Source organism: Trachypithecus francoisi, unplaced genomic scaffold, assembly GCF_009764315.1.
Source record: "Trachypithecus francoisi isolate TF-2019V2 unplaced genomic scaffold, Tfra_2.0 Lachesis_group0, whole genome shotgun sequence".
NCBI classification, from domain to species: Eukaryota; Metazoa; Chordata; class Mammalia; order Primates; family Cercopithecidae; genus Trachypithecus; species Trachypithecus francoisi.
The window spans coordinates 130,934,693-130,955,214 of NW_022681453.1; the positions used below are offsets into that span (position 1 = coordinate 130,934,693).

The following is a 20,522-nucleotide window of genomic DNA, read 5'->3' on the forward strand; positions in this document are numbered from 1 at the left end:
GCCTGGTAATATTCTCTAACTATGGACAAGTCACTACGTGGGAAGCCCAAGTTTTCAAAGGTCATTTGGCAAGCATGGAATTCAAACAGAGTTAGCAGACCTTTAGAACTGAAGTCCTCTCAGCTAGTATATAGCTTGAGGAAGTCTCACCCACCATCAAAACATTCTTGCCAAAAAACCAATACTATTCTAGGTAGCTTAGCTTAGATTGTCTCTCCCTTAGATAATAACCTGAATGGGCACAGCAAATGTTTGCCTCTGTGATTATCATCTACTCTTTGATTCATTTCTTTATTCATTTACTTATTGCTTCTACAGCTGACTATCCCCCTTTTTGATATATAGTTTCTTTTAGATAAATTAGTACACTGAGTTTGGTAACTGTCATATCTTAAAGACTAGAGAACCATTCTGTCTCTTTAAGGCTTAAAATCTCGTATCTCTATTTTAGTTTATTATTTTGATTTGATGGTTTGATTTTCAGGTATTTCTGGGTTTTAGAATAGTGAACAGACTATATCACCAATATCTCTCCCTTCTCCTTCCCAGTTTCATACTACATGGACATACTTTCTTTCCTATTGTATATGTTTAAAAAATATATATTCAGATATTCTTATTAGCCAGGATCACTTTTCAACACTTTTTTTGGCACTCCCCATGTCTAGCATATTTGGTATTAATTATAAGTAGGTCAGTTATTTCAGCCAGCAATTCCTCTATTTTACCTTTCAAGATATTTAAATTGAATCCAATAATTACTACATTTTTAAATGTGGTTTAGAATATCCTGTGGAAATTTTTTTTTTTTTTTTTTTTTGAGATGGAGTCTTACTCTGTCACCCAGGCTGGAGTGCAGTGGCACAACCTCGGCTCACTACAACTTCTGCCTCCCGGGTTCAAGCACTTCTGCCTCAGCCTCCCGAGTAGCTGGGATAACAGGTGCCTGCCACCACACCCAGATAATTTTTGTATTCTTAGTAGAGGTAGGGGTTTCACCATGTTGGCCAGGCTGGTCTTGAACTCTTGACCTTGTGGTCTGCCTGCTTAGGCCTTCCAAAGTGCTGGGATTACAGGCATGAGCCACCATGCCCAGCCGTATCCTGTGGATTTATGATTGTTTTATCTTTCACGTAAATCAAAGAACATGAACTTTTCATTTGATATTTTCTCAAATGATAAAAGAAGATTTTTTTAAAGATGTATTACCATTGTAAAAGGGATAATTTGGTCATCACACTTTCCTAGAAGCAAATGGAGAGAATTAATACTAAAGTAACATATTTGTTATTGCATCATAGCAGAAAATCAGATTTTTTTTTTTTTTTTTTTTTTTGAGACGGAGTCTCTGTTGCCAGGCTGGAGTGCAGTGGCGCGATCTCGACTCACTGCAACCTCCGCCTCCTGGGTTCAAGAAATTCTCCTGCCTCAGCCTCCCGAGTAGCTGGGACTACAGGCACACGCCACCATGCCCAGCTAATTTTTGTATTTTTAGTAGAAACGGAGTTTCACCAGGTTGGCCAGGATGGTCTCGATCTCTTGACCTCATGATTCGCCCGCCTCAGCCTCCCAAAGTGCTGGGATTACAGGTATGAGCTACCATGCCTGGCCTGGATTTTTTACTTTAAAGAATTAACGAAGCTGAGCATGGTGACTCATGCTGTAATCTTCGTGCTTTGGGAGTCCACGGCAGGAGAATGGCTTGAGCGCATGAGTTTGAGACCAGCCTGGGCAACATTGTGAGACCCCGTCTCTACAAAAAAAAAAAAAAATTTAAATTCATTAGATGTGGTGACATGTGCCTGTAGTCCCAACTACCTGGGAGGCTGAGGCAAGAGGCTCACTTCAGCCAGGAGTTGGAGTGACAGTGAGCCACGATCTTGCCAGTGTACTCTAGCCTTGGCAATAGAGTAAGACCTTGTCTCTATATTTAAAAAAAAAAAAGAGAGAGAGAATTAATTAAATAGAGTGACATGCCATTCACTCTAGAAATAGATTACATGAGTATCCAAAATTTTATTTATGCTGTACTATCATCTTGCCTGCCATTTTGTTTTACTTGCCATTATCAGCTGGAGTAACTCCTTTAAGGCCATTAGCTCTCTGCCTGAGATAAGTATTTCTCCAAGCTCAAGAAATAATGCTTTTATTGGGTTAATAGTCTCTGATGAGAACATCAGATATAGCTAATTAAGCTAAAAGCCATTTGGTTGCAAATAGGATATTTAATACAAGTAAAACTACTAGCTTGCTAATCCTTTCAGATAGACACACGTTCTAGCAGACATTGAAGTTACCCTTTATTTATTGGTACTAAATATTTTAGCAAGTAGCTTTTCATGCTGTTTTCTCTTTCTGTTCCAAAGTACAAAAACAGATAACATATATTTATCAGGCTAAGAAGTCTTGAAAAAGGCAAGCAAGTTAAAAAAAGGGAAAGTATAAACCAAGTAATGTGCAATAAGGGAAGGATAAAACAATATCCTATGATATATAATTATTACTCTGGATTTTATATTAAGACAGAAGTGATTTAACTTCAGTGACTAGCAGTGTTTGTTTTGATTAACCAATAAATAAGACTTTGAGGAATATCACCTTTTTTTTGAGGATTTGTCTTAGATTTTAAATGTGTTTTAGGAAATGATACTTAATGGAAAGAATGGTAAATCAGTAGTTATACTGCTAAAGTATCTGGTGCTGTGCTCTCTTTATTTTTAATATTTTTATTTTGGAATTACCTGGAAAATAGTAAATATTACTGATAATATTTGGGTCCTTCTGTTAATGTTTTACTGAATACTAGGTAAAGGTTATATAATTTCCTGGATTCTTTTTTTTTTTTGAGATGGAGTTTCGCTCTGTGGCCCAGGCTGGAGTGCAGTGGCCAGATCTCAGCTCACTGCAAGCTCCACCTCCCAGGTTTATGCCATTCTCCTGCCTCAGCCTCCCGAGTAGCTGGGACTACAGGCGCCCGCCACCTCGCCCGGCTAGTTTTTTTTTGTATTTTTTAGTAGAGACGGGGTTTCACCGTGTTAGCCAGGATGGTCTCGATCTCCTGACCTCGTGATCCACCCGTCTCGGCCTCCCAAAGTGCTGGGATTACAGGCTTGAGCCACCGCGCCCGGCCAATTTCCTGGATTCTTAAAAGTACTTTTGGCTGCATGTATGGAGAGAATTCTTTTCTCCCATATGTATTTCTGATTTTATAATGGAAAAAGTATGCCTGGCATAGAATGGGTAAGTGATTTGGTTAGTTGACATAGCTCTGAGTAAATATAGCTAGAATAGCTCTGTTAAAAGAGACACGCCAGTATTGCTTGTTTTTTTCCTACTGTAATTGTGTAACAGCACACTGACTAAAATTACAAATCAGTGTTCTGATGTGAGTTTTTTTTTCCCCCTCTATATTTAAGTAAGAGAAGAAGGATTGTTGGCATTTTTCTTTGTGAGACTTAACTTGTAGCAACCATAAAATGTAAATATGAAACATTTTCATTTAGATTATATTTGTGAAAAATATAAAAGCTAAATAATTTTAAAATTCCTAAACTATCAATTGAACCTTAAGAACAAAAAAATTGTGGATAAGCTTTTGGTTATTTCTGTCTCTATTTTAAATTTTAAAAATGAGAGAAGCTAGTGATAACATAAACATTAGAATTCTTTTAGTGGTGTTAAAAGCTGTTTTTTGCATTCTAAAAATAGCTCAGGCTCATTATTGGTTTGGAAATTTGTAATGAGAGAAATGGGGGAGCCACACAATTCAGAGACAACTATCTTTAGCATTTTGGTATATTCTTTCCAGATACATTTTTTAGATAGTATTGAACATGCCTACATTTTGGTATATTCTTTCCAGATACATTTTTTAGATAGTATTGAACATGCCTAATGTACAATTTTTCATCTTGCTTTTCTCCTTTAACATTCTTTGTTATAAACTCTGTTAGCCTTTTTAGTGATTACCCAATATCTTGAGTTGGATTACCTTAATTTACTTGACTTTGTATTTTAAATATTAATTTCTAGACAAGTACATATACATATTCCTTTAAAGGGTGCTTGAATTATACTATGAATTAATTTTTTAGAACTAGCAAGCTGATGAAAAAGCACCATTTTCCTACAGTTAGAAAAAAATGCATTATCTTCCCTTGTGTGGTTATGCATATCTGAATCACTGCAAAACTGCATTTGAAAGTCATCCTTAATATTCCCAGGGTTCTGATTGGGTTAGATAGGATATTTGGACTGCTTCACAATTTTCAGGTCAAAACCAATAGTAAAAAATACCAACAGAAATTTTCTGTGGAATAATGATGTCACTAGCTCCCCTGTAAAGGTTCTCAAAGTAAGTAACTTCCAGCCTGTACTGTTTGGCACATGCACAGAGAAGAAACTTAACTGTTTATAACAGTGTGTGGTTTGTTTTTAGAATTTTAAGAAAAAATCTTGAGAATATTTTAATGTAATATTATTTATGTACGCTAATAATTATTATTTTAGGTCCACTGGCTATTCTGAGGTGATAGTTGTCGTTGGAGGATGTGAGCGAGTTGGAGGATTTAATCTTCCATACACTGAGTGCTATGATCCTGTAACAGGAGAATGGAAGTCTTTGGCTAAGCTTCCAGAATTTACCAAATCAGAGTATGCAGTCTGTGCTCTAAGGAATGACATTCTTGTTTCAGGTAAATATAGAATTATTACAGTAGCTACTTTTAATTTGGACACAGCTTCATTATTTTAAACATCCAGTGTCTTAAAATGTGAATACTCCCACTTTAGGAAGATCAGTTTACAACAAATAAAACCAAGCATGACTTTTTGCTCTTAAAAACAGATACAAGGCCAGGCACGGTGGCTCACACCTATAAACCCAGCATTTTGGGAGGCCGAGGCGGGCAGATCACCAGGTCAGTAGATTGAGACCATCCTGACCAACATGGTGAAACCCCATCTCTACTAAAAAAATACAAAAATTAGCCGTGTGTGGTGGTGGGCAACTGTAGTCCCCGCTACTCGGGAGGCTGAGGCAGGAGAATCGCTTGAACTTGGGAGGTGGAGATTGCAGTGAGCTGAGATCGCGCCACTGCACTCCAGCCTGGTGACAAAGTGAGACTCGGTCTCAAAAACAACAACAAAAAAAACACAAACAAGTACAAGATGACATGGAATGATTTACAAAAGATCCACCAGAAAATGCCTTTAATCATGTCATACTTTAAATGCTCCCAAATGCATGTAGAATATGCTATAATTTTTTAAACTTTACCTCTTTGCATGTCAGAAGTACTCATAGAATTAAGCATCTCTAATTCACCCATGTTTTTGAAATTCTCCCCAGTTTATGAAATAAGATTTGCTTTAAAATTCTTAACTTGAACTTCTTTATGATATGTGATATGTTACCTTTAAAATTAGAAAATAAAATGACAGACTTATACAAAGTATAACTATAGTATCTATGATGGGAAGTCTGTTAATTGGTAAAATAATTTCACCAGCTTTGCAGATTATTGTATATATTATCCACATTGAGAAATATAACAATACATACTTTATTTTTTACAATAGTATGCTTTTTGAAAAATGGGTGATTTAAAGAACAAACCTTTAGAATAAACCATTATTTGGGTGCTTCTGATGTCTTACTCTTAAATTAACAATGTTTTATGTCTGTAAAATTCACATCCTGTATTTTATTATTTTGGATCTATAATTATCACTTATCAAGGTAACAATTGGTAAAGTTTAAATTTGCTCTGTAGAACTATTTCCATTAAACTTCAAGAGGTCTTTCTTTATTGAGCTGAATTCTCAAATTCTCGAATTAGATGAATGAATTCCATGTTTTCTTTACCTGTACCTTGGTGGCACAGATCTCTTGGTGACAGCTATATCATGATAAATTATTGTGTGTACATTGTTTTGCATTTAAAGGTGGAAGAATCAACAGCCGTGATGTCTGGATTTATAACTCACAGTTAAATATTTGGATCAGAGTTGCCTCTCTCAATAAAGGCAGATGGCGTCACAAAATGGCTGTCCTCCTTGGTAAAGTAAGAGAAACCACTTTTTATTACTATTGCTGGTATATTTCCAAAGTAAATACCACAGCTGAATCTTTCATTTTACTCACCCTCTGGGTATTTTGGATTCAAATTGTATTTCCTTCCATTTCTAACCTCAATAGATAAACCAAAGATATAAACAATATGACACTGTACTTTTGAATGGATATTTTGTTCTCCTAATTTGGAATTCATGGCAGTGCAGCACATTTCTCTTCTCATGCATCACTGGAGTCCAAATGCCTAAGAAGCATTGGAAAATAAAGGAGTTACATCAGATACAGACAGGCCAATGTCTAACCCATGGAGTTTGTTTTCTTTTTACTAACTTTGCCAGTCAGGCAGAGATATATTTATCCAAAGTCATGTATTTTATCTTTTTTATTTTAAATAAATATTAAGATAAACTCACTAACAGGCCGGGCACGGTGGCTCACACCTGTAATCCCAGCACTTTGGGAGGCCGAGGCGGGCGAATCATGAGGTCAGGAGATCGAGACCATCCTGGCCAATGTGGCGAAACCCCATCTCTACTAAAAATACAAAAAATAAGCTGGGCGTGGTGGCATGTGCCTGTAGTCCCAGCTACTCAGGAGGCTGAGGCAGGAGAATTGCTTGAACCCGGGAGACGGAGGTTGCAGTGAGCCGAGATTGCACCACTGCACTCCAGCCTGGTGACAGAGCGAGACTCCATCTCAAAAAAAATTAAAATTTAAATTTAAAAACTCACATTTTTAAAGAAAACCTATTCTTGACTGCAGCTAATGATTATTATAAACAATACATTACTTGGGTTCTGAACCATCTACTGTCTATAGGAACCTGAGAATCAAACTTTTTTTTTGTTTTTTGAGATACGTCTCACTCTTTTGCCCAAGCTGGAGTACAGTGGCATTATTTAGCTTGCTGCAACTTATGCCTCCCCGGTGCAAGTGATTCTCCTGCATCGGACACCTGAGTAGCTGGGATTACAGGTGTTCGCCACCACACCTGGCTAATTTTTGTATTTTTAATAGAGACAGGGTTTCGCCATGTTGGCCAGGCTGGTCTCCAACTCCTAAGCTCAAGTGATCCTCCCACCTCGGCCTCCCAGAAGGCTGGGATTATAGGCGTGAGCCACCGCACCTAGCCAGTTTCCAAACTTTTTACAAGCAACTGCAGGTGGAGTTTCCAAAATGCTTGGGACCAGAAGTGTTTCTGATTTGGGATTTTTTTTTTCTTTTCTTTTTAGACAGGTTCTCACTCGGTTGCCCAGGCTGGAGGACAGTGGTGCCATCACTGCTCACTACAGCCTTGACTTCCTGGACCCAAACTATCCCTTCTACGTCAGCCTCCCAAGTAGCCAAGGCCACAGGTGCACACCACCACGCCTGGCTAATTTTGTATTTTTTGTAGAGATGGGGTTTCTCCATATTGCCCAGGCTGGTGTCAAACTTCTGGGCTCAAGTGATCTGCCTCAGCCTCCCACCACTGCACCAGGCCAAATATTTTGGATTTTTTTCATATTTTGGAATATTTTCATTATATTTGTTGAGCATCCCAAATAAAAAAATCCAAGATCTGAAATGTTCCAATGAGCATTTCCTTTGAGCATTAATGTCATCACTCATAAAGTTTCAGATTTGGAACATTTTGGATTTCAGATTTTTTAAGATTTGGGAAGTTCAACCTGTATACTCTCTTTTAAAAAGTCATATCTAATACAAAAATGTATTACATAACACATGAAAATACAGCAGTTGTACCAAGGATTACCTTAGAGTCTTTAGCTTCTCTCTGCCCCCATCTCCATATGCTCGTCCAAAACCACCTCAAATTAATGAACAACTAAAAGCAGCATACTTGCTTTCGCATATGTCTTCGACTGATCTCCTAGCACCCCCTTCTAAAAAGATTGCTGTCTCATAGGCCCTCCTATGGAGACAGTTAAGTACCACCACTGAAAAAACAAAGCTCTAGTTGAAACAGAAATGGTGATCAGGAACCTTTCTTGGTCAGCCTCTTATTAGTCCTCCTTCCTCTCTTTCCTCACACGGGTTTCTTAAAACCTCTATACTAGGCTGGGCGCGGTGGCTCACACCTGTAATCCCAGCACTTTGGGAGGCTAAGGTAGGTGGATCATGAGGTCAAGAGATCGAGACCATCCTGGCCAACATGGTGAAACCCCGTCTCTACTAAAAATACAAAAATTAGCCAGGCGTGGTGGCCGGCACCTGTAGTCCCAGCTTCTCGGGAGGCTGAGGGAGGAGAATCGCTTGAACCCAGGAGGCGGAGTTTGTAGTAAGCCAAGATTGTGCCACTGCAGGCAGCGTTCTGTTGGGAACCTAATTTCACAGCAGTAGGTGAGCAGCCACTGAGCAAGCTCTACCGCCTCAACTCCACCTCCTGTCAGATCAGCACACGTTGGATCCTCATAGGAGCATGAACAGCACATATGAGGGATATCTAGGTTGCAGCTGTTTATGAGAAGAAGCTAATGCCTGATGATCTGAGGTGGAACAGTTACATCCCCAAACCATCCCACCACCACCAGTCCCCCACCCAGACCTGTGGAAAAATTGTCTTCCATGAAACTGCTCCCTGGTGCCAAAAAGGTTGGGGACCACTGTGTAGAATACTAGAGCCTCTCAAAACAGAGTTTATATTTTTATTTTTTGAGATAGGGTCTTGCTGTGCTGCTGAGGCTGTAGTGCAGCAGCATAATCATGGCTCACTGCAGCCTCGACATCCTGGGCTCAAGTGATCCTTCCACCTCAGCCTCCCTAGTAGCTAAGACTGCAGGCACACACCATCATACCCAGCTAATTTTTGCATATTTTGTGGAGATGATGTTTCATCCTGTTGCCTGGGCTGGTTTCAAACTCCTGGGTTCAAGTGATCCTCCCGCCTCAGCCTCCCAAAGTGCCGGGATTATAGGCATGAGCCACCATGCCCAGCTCAAAACACAGTTTAAAAGCTGTTAATTCCTAATGACCTGGATCTAGTGTGCTGCTGCTGTCTGCATGGCCAGTGAAATAATGAGGACCTTGAGACAGATTTACTGGAAATAACATGTTAATAGAATCTTTTCTAAAACCATTTGGTTTGTCAGTACCTACTATATTATATATAGTGTTTGAGGCTGTGCCTCAAGAAGGATAAAACATTACTAGAAAAGAGGGGCTAAAATAATCCAGGGGTTGGAAGGAGATGCTATCTGACTTAAAAATTTATAATTATTTAGTTTGGACATACAAAGGCAAATGAAAAGTATTGATGTCTCAAAAACCATATATGTATTGATAAACTCAAATTTATTTGACAAAATAGTGTACTTGAGTTGAAGATACCCAAAGCTTAGAAGCACTAAATCAATAAAGGAATCATTCCTATCCTACACAGCAAGTGCTCAATTCATGGAAGCCATTTTGCTAAAATTACAATATAGATTTAATTCAAGCTTATAAAACGTACTTAAATTTATAAATACTCAGTTTAAGGAAACCTGGGATGGTTTAGAATGTAGAATCTTAGGGGAGCACTCCCCAAGGTAACTTAGAAGTGTGTCTTAGGCTGCAATCCTCAAGAAAGAATAAAAAATTACTGGGTGTGGTGGCTCACACCTGTAATCCCAGCACTTTGGGAGGCCAAGGCAGGTAAATCACAAGGTCAGGAGTTCAAGACCAGCCTGGTCAACATGGTGAAACCCTGTTTCTACAAAAATACAAAAAATTAGCTGGGCATAGTGATGGGCACCTGTAATCCCAGCTATTCAGGAAGCTGGGGCAGAATCACTTAAAGGGAGTCAGAGGTTGCAGTGAGCCGCACCGCTGCACTCCAGCCCTGCGACAGAGTGAGACTCTGTCCAAAAAAAAAGAAAGAAAAAAGAAAAAAAATCTTAGAGTAGGAAGGGATGATGGAATAATGGAGAATATTTCATGTAACTTGGTCATCTTATACATAACCCCAAAGAGATTAAGTCACTTCCCAAGATTACATAAAAAATGAGAAAGCAGAGGCAAAAATTCAGACTTTTCTTGATCTAGAGGCATTTTATCTTGATGTTCATGGCATGTATTATATTTTAATTTACACATTTAGGAGTATGTATTAAAGTTTAATCCTCAAAATTATGCCATGTGATAGATACTATTATTGTCTTCATTTTTAAATTGAGGAAATATAGCTGAGCATGGTGGCAGGTACCTGTAATCCCAGCTACTCAGGAGGCTGAGACAGGAGAATCACTTGAAGCCAGGAGGTGGACGTTGCAGTGAGCCGAGATCATGCCATTGCACTCAAGCCTGGGCAACAAGAGCGAAACTCCGTCTCAAAAAAAAAATTATAAAATTGAGGAAATAAATTTGAGTCTCCAAAAGGGTAGATAAATTGCCCTTACATTAGATGACAGAGCTGGTGACCAAAGCCTGTGTCCTTAATTGCTACATCGTGCCACAGGTTCCATACTCCATATAGCTGTGCATATACTCCATATAGCTTTTGTAAGTTACTTAACCTGTGGAGCTGAATGGTGTTGGGGAGACAAACTCACCAACAGATTATTTTAACATAATGTGAGAAATGCATGATATAAGTGGCATTGAGTACTGTGGAAATTTGGGGGCACACAGAAAGATAAATTGTGGACAAATTTGAATGACAAGGTATGAAGTTTGGCCTTGACCCTTAGACATTCATTGTTGAAATATTAAGAGGAATTGATAAAGTGTTTTAGGAAGAATAATCTGTGGTTTAGAGAGAACAAGCATGGAGGCCAGGAGGTTATTTGAGAGGTATGAAGTGTTGTGGACCCTCAAGTGGGTGATGGCAGCGGGAAACGTAAAGGAAGGGGTAGATGTGAAAGATGCTGTGGAAGAAGACTCAGTGGGACTTAGCAGTAACTAATTAGCTATGGAGGGAAGAGTTAATGAGGACAGTCCATTAAGAGAGATGTGAGCTGGGTGTGATGGCTCACTCCTGTAATCCCAACACTTTGGGAGGCTGAGGCAGGAGGATTGCTTGAGGGTGGGAGAATGGCTTGAGGCCAAGAGTTAGTGACCAGCCTGGGCAACAGAGGGGAGACCCTGTCTCTGTGAAAAATAAAAATAAGTCAGTAGGCCGGGCGCGGTGGCTCAAGCCTGTAATCCCAGCACTTTGGGAGGCCAAGACAGGCGGATCACGAGGTCAGGAGATCGAGACCATCCTGGCTAACACGGTGAAACCCCGTCTCTACTAAAAAATACAAAAAACTAGCCTGGGGAGGTGGCGAGCGCGTGTAGTCCCAGCTACTCGGAGGCTGAGGCAGGAGAATGGCGTAAACCCGGGAGGCGGAGCTTGCAGTGAGCTGAGAACCGTCCACTGCACTCCAGCCTGGGCGACAGAGCGAGACTCCGTCTCAAAAAATAAAAATAAAAATAAGTCAGTAAGGTGTGGTGATACACACCTGTGGTTTCAGCTACTTGGGAAGCTGAGGTGAAAGGATTACTTAAACCTGGGAGGTTGAGGCAGTAGTGAGCTGTGATCATACCACTGCACTCCAGCCTGAGCAACAGAATGAGACCCATTTCCAAAAAGAGAGAGAGAGAAATGTGGATGTTAAGCTGCTGGAGAGCTTTGTTAGGGTGAAAGTTCCCTATATAAACCATGATGCTTAATGGATATTTTGCATATAAACCATTTAATAAATATCTTACTGATTGGTTCACCTGTCATATAAAGATATTCATTTGCCCTACCCTTCTTGTATTTGTGAAAAGAAAATGTACATAAAAGCTCTGTGAACTTTAGAGTTCATTATGTGTCAAGTACTTTTCTAGATAGGCTAAAAGATAAGCCTGCCTTCAGCACTGTCATAGTCTAGTAATTTTTTCCTAATATTTTAGTTTCAGAGCTTTAATACTTTATAATAATCAAATATTTCATTACCCATAAGTGTGAATATTTAAGCTAAATTGTACAATTCTCAGTGTGAGCAATATTACCCCCAAGGGGGCAAAGATTGGTTCTTAGAAGGTGAAAAAAAAACATGTACTCTTTCATGTATAAAGCACAGATATACATAATTAAGGTAAATAGAAACACAATTTATTTATGGCATTAAAATTTTATGGAGGGAAGACTATTAGGAATAAAATACCTAAAAAGGCTCCATGGATTGTGATGGTGGTAGGGGGATGATGATTTTTAAAAAAGCTCAGAAACTCTGAGCTAAATATATTGCAATTACATTTATTTAGCATTTTAAAGAGAACAGATCCCTTAATTCTTTAACCAACTACTTCAAAATTCAGACTTTTGATAATTAAGATTTTTCCATGTGTATTTTACATATAGGTATATGTTGTTGGAGGCTATGATGGGCAAAACAGACTTAGCAGCGTAGAATGTTATGATTCCTTTTCAAATCGATGGACTGAAGTTGCTCCCCTTAAGGAAGCAGTGAGCTCTCCTGCAGTGACTAGCTGTGTAGGCAAACTGTTTGTGATTGGTGGAGGACCTGATGATAATACTTGTTCTGATAAGGTAAGCCATGCACTTTTAAAGAAATTACCAATGATAAGTACAAGAATAGAAATACAGAAGGCTTATCAAGTAGGTAGCCAGGTCACTTAGTGTGAGGGGTCTATTTAAAAATTTCTGGTACTATATACTTTTGGAGAAAAACATTGAATTCTGGGTTGCTAAAGTGAGACTCTAGTATATCTAACAATTTGCTCTTACAAATATGATCCAATCTTTTTGAAATGAGACGGTCTGTGTAGAGATTTTGTACTGAATAAATTGTTCTGAACCTTTGCTATCATCTACAGAATCTAAAAACTATTTACACAAAACACAGTTGGGAAGTGAATTAACAAATGGTAAGACACGGTAAATATACTGCTTCCAACTGGGTCATTTTCTACATTCTTTCGAATTATTTTTCAGAAAAAAGAAAAGGAAAGGAAACCTCCATAGTGTAAATAGAGGATGGTTCAAAGTTGCTCCGATTCAGTAAACTCCTGGGACAAAAGAATACGTGCTATCCTGACATCTCAGGAAATGTTTATTCTGGAAAAAAGCGTCTAATGCCTAGTTGGTTTAGCAATGTTAACTAAATGTTGTCAATCTATTCATTCTTTTTCTAAATTCAGTTTAAAATAATGTGATCAAATGTTACTTATTTAGAATGTATTAATTCAGAATTTGTGATAGTTCAGAGCATACTGACTGAATTGAGGTTTACTTGTTTTCTTTTGAAGAAAGGACTCCCTAAAACCATTAAGAAGTTATATTCAGGTATGAGGCATAGTTATTCTACATAACACGATTGTAAAAAAATTTATACTGTTAATTTAATTGACAAACCTGATGGCCATTCATTCTAGAAACAATCTCTGTGTGTTTGGTACTCTATTCTGCTTGATAGTAATAAATTTTCATTTTATTTGAGAATGTTCATAATTCAGACATTTCACTATCAGGCTATCCTCTCTTAATTCTCTGAATTAATAAGATTTTATTTTAAATAATGTTTGTAGGTATTGGTAGACTCTTTATTAAGTACATTTCCATTTTTGTTTAGAAATTTTAATTATATATTTTTATATGTCATTAGGTTCAATCTTATGATCCAGAAACCAATTCTTGGCTACTTCGTGCAGCTATCCCAATTGCCAAGAGGTGTATAACAGCTGTATCCCTAAACAATCTGATCTATGTTGCCGGTGGACTGACCAAGGCAATATACTGTTATGATCCAGTTGAAGATTACTGGATGCACGTACAGAATACATTCAGCCGTCAGGTAATAACATAAAGCAATACAAAAGAAAAATAAATCTAAGAGGGACCAAGTACATAATCATTATTAATACACTGGAATTTAAATTTTAAAATGTTTCAGGCCGGGCATGGTGGTTCACGCCTGTAATCCCAGCATTTTGGGAGGCCGAGGTGGATGGATCACTTGAGGTCAGGAGCAAGACCAGCCTGGCTAACATGGTGAAACCCCATCTCTACCAAAAAATAAAAAATTATGGCCGCACACTGTGTCTCATGCCTGTAATCCCGGCACTTTGGGAGGCCGAGGCGGGCAGATCACCTGAGGTCGGGAGTTCGAGACCAGCCTGACCAACATGGAGAAACCCTGTCTCTTCTAAAAATACAAAATTAGCTGGGCGTGGTGGCGCATATCTGTAATCCTAGCTACTCGGGAGGCTGAGGCAGGAGAATTGCTTGAACCCGGGAGGCGGAGGTTGCAGTGAGCCGAGATCACGCCATTGCACTCCAGCCTGGGCAACAAGAGTGAAACTCGGTCTCAAAAAAAATAAAATAAAATAAATTAAAAATTAGCTGGGCGTGGTGGCACACGCCTGTAATCCCAGCTGCTCAGGAGGCTGAGGCAGGAGAATCACTTGAACCTGGGAGGCAGAGGTTGCAGTGAGCCGAGATCATGCCACTGCACTCCAGCCTGGGCAACAGAGTGAGACTACGTCTCAAAAAAGTAAATAAATAAGTGAAATAAAATATTTCATGTTTGCTTGAATTATTTTATATGTTTTTTAAAACTCCACATAAAGCATATGGTAACCTGTTTTGAACTCCTTCCAAGGAATTGTTGTATTGAAATAATGTCCTTTTTACCATCCCATGGAGAAGTATCTGTTGCACTTGGGCTGTTCTGTTTTTTTTTTCACACTCCTACTCCAGCATTTATCCCCTCTCTTTCATATTTCTTTTTTTTTTTTTTTTTTTTTTTTTTTTTTTTTTTTTTTTTTTTTTTTTTAGTAGAGACGGGGTTTCACCGTGTTAGCCAGGATGGTCTCGATCTCCTGACCTCGTGATCCGCCGTCTCGGCCTCCAAAGTGCTGGGATTACAGGCTTGAGCCACCGCGCCCGGCCTCTTTCATATTTCAGAAGAGGAGAAATGTTCCCAAACTGGTTGCTTCTTTGGTTAGAGGCTGGGAAATCTGCTATTTCTGTTATAAAGGAAATGGCTGTGCTCAGCTTTCTTTCATCCATATACTCCTTACCCACACTGCCACCTCCCAAAAGGCCTTTTCCCCGCCTTTTGATTCATGGCTCTTTTGCCTTCCACCCCCAAAATTGATGGTTCTGATGCTGAAAATCTGGCTTTACACATACCACTCTAGAGATGTATTAAAGGTCACTGCTAATAATCTCGTCACTCTCGTTCATACTCTCTTGTTTTTCTACCCGGTCCTTAAATATGGATGTTTCTTGAGCCTGTCCTCTGTCCTCTTCCCAGTTTATACTCTTTCCTGAATTACCTCATTTACTACTCAGCACTGATGACTTCCAAGTCTTTATCACCATCAAAGCCTCTCTCCTGTGTTCCAAACTCAAATTTCTAACTGCCTATTTGATATTTTACATGGGTATTTCAAGACTTTAAATTTCAAATAGAACTTACCCTCTTCCCCAAACCTACTTTTTCTATATTTCCAAATAACCTAGAAACTTAATTTATTAGATTATCTTTTTCTTCTCTTAAATTGAATTAATCTAGCCTATCAGTTCTATTTTTTCCATTCCTGTTGTTTCTACTTTTGTTCAAGTTCTTACCAATTTTTACCTAAACAAACAAAAATACTCTAGTTCTCCGTTCTCTAGTATCTTGTCTCTCTAGCTCATTTTGCCATCAATTATCTTTTCTTCTTTCTTTTTTTTTTGAGGCGGAGTCTCGCTCTGTCGCCCGGACTGGAGTGCAGTGGCCGGATCTCAGCTCACTGCAAGCTCCGTCTCTCAGGTTTACGCCATTCTCCTGCCTCAGCCTCCGAGTAGCTGGGACTACAGGCGCCTGCCACCTCGCCCGGCTAGTTTTTGTATTTTTAGTAGAGACGGGGTTTCACCTTGTTAGCCAGGATGGTCTCGATCTCCTGACCTCGTGATCCGCCCGTCTCGGCCTCCCAAAGTGCTGGGATTACAGGCTTGAGCCACCGCGCCCGGCCTCTTTCATATTTCAGAAGAGGAGAAATGTTCCCAAACTGGTTGCTTCTTTGGTTAGAGGCTGGGAAATCTGCTATTTCTGTTATAAAGGAAATGGCTGTGCTCAGCTTTCTTTCATCCATATACTCCTTACCCACACTGCCACCTCCCAAAAGGCCTTTTCCCCGCCTTTTGATTCATGGCTCTTTTGCCTTCCACCCCCAAAATTGATGGTTCTGATGCTGAAAATCTGGCTTTACACATACCACTCTAGAGATGTATTAAAGGTCACTGCTAATAATCTCGTCACTCTCGTTCATACTCTCTTGTTTTTCTACCCGGTCCTTAAATATGGATGTTTCTTGAGCCTGTCCTCTGTCCTCTTCCCAGTTTATACTCTTTCCTGAATTACCTCATTTACTACTCAGCACTGATGACTTCCAAGTCTTTATCACCATCAAAGCCTCTCTCCTGTGTTCCAAACTCAAATTTCTAACTGCCTATTTGATATTTTACATGGGTATTTCAAGACTTTAAATTTCAAATAGAACTTACCCTCTTCCCCAAACCTACTTTTTCTATATTTCCAAATAACCTAGAAACTTAATTTATTAGATTATCTTTTTCTTCTCTTAAATTGAATTAATCTAGCCTATCAGTTCTATTTTTTCCATTCCTGTTGTTTCTACTTTTGTTCAAGTTCTTACCAATTTTTACCTAAACAAACAAAAATACTCTAGTTCTCCGTTCTCTAGTATCTTGTCTCTCTAGCTCATTTTGCCATCAATTATCTTTCTTTCTTTCTTTTTTTTTTTGAGGCGGAGTCTCGCTCTGTCGCCCGGACTGGAGTGCAGTGGCCGGATCTCAGCTCACTGCAAGCTCCGTCTCTCAGGTTTACGCCATTCTCCTGCCTCAGCCTCCCGAGTAGCTGGGACTACAGGCGCCTGCCACCTCGCCCGGCTAGTTTTTGTATTTTTAGTAGAGACGGGGTTTCACCTTGTTAGCCAGGATGGTCTCGATCTCCTGACCTCGTGATCCGCCCGTCTCGGCCTCCCAAAGTGCTGGGATTACAGGCTTGAGCCACCGCGCCCGGCCCTCTTTCTTTCTTTTTTTTTTGAGACGGAGTTTCACTCTTGTCGCCCAGGCTGGTGTGCAACGGCGCGATCTCCGCTCACTGCAACCTCTACCTCCCGGTTTCAAGTGATTCTCTTGCCTCAGCCTCCTGAGTACCTGGAATTACAGGCACCCACCACCAAGCCCAGCTAATTTTGTGTGCTTTTAGTAGAAACGGGGTTTCACTATGTTGACCAGGCTGGTCTCAAACTCCTGACCTTGTGATCCACCTGCCTTGGCCTCCCAAAGTGCTGGGATTACAGGCATGAGCCACCGTGGCCAGCCTATTATTTTTCAATAAATCTACTTATTGTCTCTTCTTTTATTGGAAGCCTATTAAATAAAATCCAAAACTTTTACTACTTCATTCTAGACCTTTGTTGCCTGACCTTCATTTGACCTTTCAGCTTCACATTCGATAACTTTACCTCAGGTACCTTAAGTATCTGTCATTTGTAGTCTCTAAACAGATCATAAATGTTCTTGCCTGGGTTCATGCTGTCGTCTTAGCCTGTAATGCCTTTTTTACCTTCTCTACTTGTAATTCTACTCATCTTTCAAGGACCACTTCAGTACAACAGAGTTTAACTTGGGCAGAATGGATCTTTTTTGCTTTCTGATCTGTTAAAGCACTCACACCTCTTATGGCAATTGTATATTCCCTTATGGGTATAAATGTTTATTTCCTATACTGGAATTTAGTCTTCTTGAGGACACTATTCTAACTCATCTTGTATGTATCTTGCCTTTATTTGTGTATAGTAAATATATATATATTGAATAAGTAAACAAATGAGGAAGTACCAGAGAGACTTAATTTTAAGATAATATTATTTGCAAGATGCATTAGAGGTATAGCATAGATTATAAGGATAGTGAATAAACCATTTTTCTAAAGTTGTTGACATCAAGGTATAGTCTCCAATTAGAAATATATATGGAGTAACATTGCCCCAGTTAATGAAAGGGACAAATAGGCACTTCAGCTTCATGGTACAGAATGAGTATTACCTTTTCTCCCTCTCATATCACATCTAAGTAAAAATAAATCACATTTCTCCAGCTCAGGGACCTCCCTTGGAAAACCATTCTCCAGCCCTATAGAGGCAACAGTGTACCCTACTTGCATGCGAATCCTCATGTGGTCAAGTATTGAGACTTATTTCTAATTTTTAAAAAATCTAAGCTGCTTTTTATTGGTTTATTTCAGTGAAGATTGTAAAGAATAATGCATTTTTATTAAGAATTACTGCTCTGCCGGGTGCAGTGGCTCACGCCTGTAATCCCAGCACTTTGGGAGGCCAAGGCAGGAAGATCACGAGGTCAGGAGATTGAAACCATCCTGGCGAACATGGTGAAACCCTGTCTCTACTAAAAATACAAAAAAATGAGCCAGGCGTGGTGGTGGGTGCCTGTAGTCCCAGCTTCTCGGGAGGCTGAGGCAGGAGAATGGTGTGAACCCTGGAGGTGACGGAGCTTGCAGTGAGTGGAGATCGTGCCACTGCACTCCAGTCTGGGAGACAGAGCGAGACTCCATCTCAAAAAAAAAAAAAAAAAAAATTACTGCTCAAGCTGGGTGCAGTGGCTCATGCATATAATCCCAGCACCCCGGGAAGCTGAGGCAGGAGGATCACCTGAGGCCAAGAGTTAGGGACCAGCCTGGGTGACAGAGTGAGACCCTGTCTCAAAAAAAATTTTTTTTAAAATAAAGAAAAAAGAAAAAGAATTACCATTTATTCAGAACTTTGCTATATTGTATAAAACAATAACAGTTTAGGAAGATAATTGCCAGTATGTAGCATATTGCAGGATATACACGAATGTTTTTTAACTAGGTTATTGAGATAAAACTGAGAAAAAAATAATAATAGGACACACATGGCACATTTTCTCTAATTAAACAACATTCATTGACTTTAGAAACTTAAAGAAAATAAACATTTGGATCAGAAGTATATTAAGGCTAACGAAGACAAATCATTGAAGTTCAAATCTAGTACTGGGATTTAGGGGATTATTTTCTCTCCTCTGTTTATTCTTACCACCAATGCTACTAAATACATCTATGCACACTGATATGATCTCGGCTTACTGCAACCTCCGCCTCCCAGGTTCAAGCAATTCTCCTGTCTCAGTCTCCCAAGCAGCTGGGATTACAGGCGCATGTCACCACACCCGGCTAATTTTTGTAGTTTTAGTGGAGACAGGGTTTTGTCATATTGGTTAGGCAGGTCTTGAACTCTTTACTTCAGGTGATCTGCCTGCCTTGGCCTCCCAAAATGCTGGGATTACAGGTGACAGCCACCACGCCTGGCCTTATGCACACGTTGATAGGTAATTTTTGAGCCATCTGTAAGTGGTTGTTTACCCTTTTAATGCTAACCAATGAAAAAGGATAAATGAAACTAATTTCATTGTATACAGTTAAATGAACCCAATACTGTTGCTTTTAAAAATGCTTAGAATTTTTTATTTATTTACTTATTTATTTTTTGAAGCGGAGTCTCGCTCTGTCGCCCAGGCTGGAGTGCAGTGGCACGATCTCCACTCACTGCAAGTTCCACCTTCCGGGTTCACACCATTCTCCTGCCTCAGCCTCTCGAGTGGCTGGGACTATAGGCACCCACTACCACGCCTGGCTAATTTTTTGTATTTTTAGTAGAGACGGGGTTTCACCGTGTTAGCCAGGATGGTCTTGATTTCCTGACCTTGTGATCCGCCCGCCTCGGCCTCCCAAAGTGAAAAGTACTTAGAATATTAAATGCAAAAAAGAGCTGAAAAAAATGAGGTCTTTATTTTTTACAGTCCTAATGGACCCAGCCTATTTATTTGTTTGTCCTTCACCATTTCCATGCCTCTTTTGACTTTGCGTAATTCCTAAAAACACAATTTATTATTCGAAACATATTTTGCTTTCCTGTCAGGAACATCCTTTAAAAAAAACTGTGGAATTTTTTTTTTAAAAAGTCAATGATGAAGACTTTTTTTCTCTCTCTTCAGGAGACCAGGTATTTAAAATATCATTAAAGATTAGAATAATTAAATGAAAAGAAATCTGATTCTTTTTGTCTATTGTTGACATTTTAACACTTAAGCATACAAAAATAACAAGGAGAGGGGTTTTTTTTTTGTTTTTTTGGGTTTTTTTTTGCAATGTTAGGATCATGTTTCATTTCAGTCTTTAAAAAAATTAAAACTTTATGTATTGATAAATTATTTTTCCTATGTATAAACAAACACATAGAGTAAATGGTATTTTGCTAGCATGGAATACACTATTATATCAGATAGATGTAATTTCCTGATATGAATACTTGGTTTCAAGGTTGTTTGCTTTATTTAATTCTGAGCATTATTATCTGAAATGATACTAATTACCAAACCATGTAATTATATATTGTTTTAGAATCATCATCAAAATAA

General features: G+C 39.1%; 1 protein-coding gene across 3 annotated transcripts in view; it reads left to right on the forward strand.

Annotated features, from left to right (window-relative positions):
• Positions 1–20,522, forward strand: part of KLHL24 (kelch like family member 24) — a 54,959-nt gene that overhangs the window by 27,175 nt on the left and 7,262 nt on the right. For 2 of the 3 annotated variants that reach the window (XM_033211844.1, XM_033211843.1), the window contains 4 exons: positions 4,510–4,694; positions 5,947–6,065; positions 12,390–12,578; positions 13,654–13,842. In XM_033211844.1, the coding sequence (XP_033067735.1) occupies positions 4,510–4,694; positions 5,947–6,065; positions 12,390–12,578; positions 13,654–13,842 (682 nt within the window). The other variant, XM_033211845.1, reaches the window with a different exon arrangement.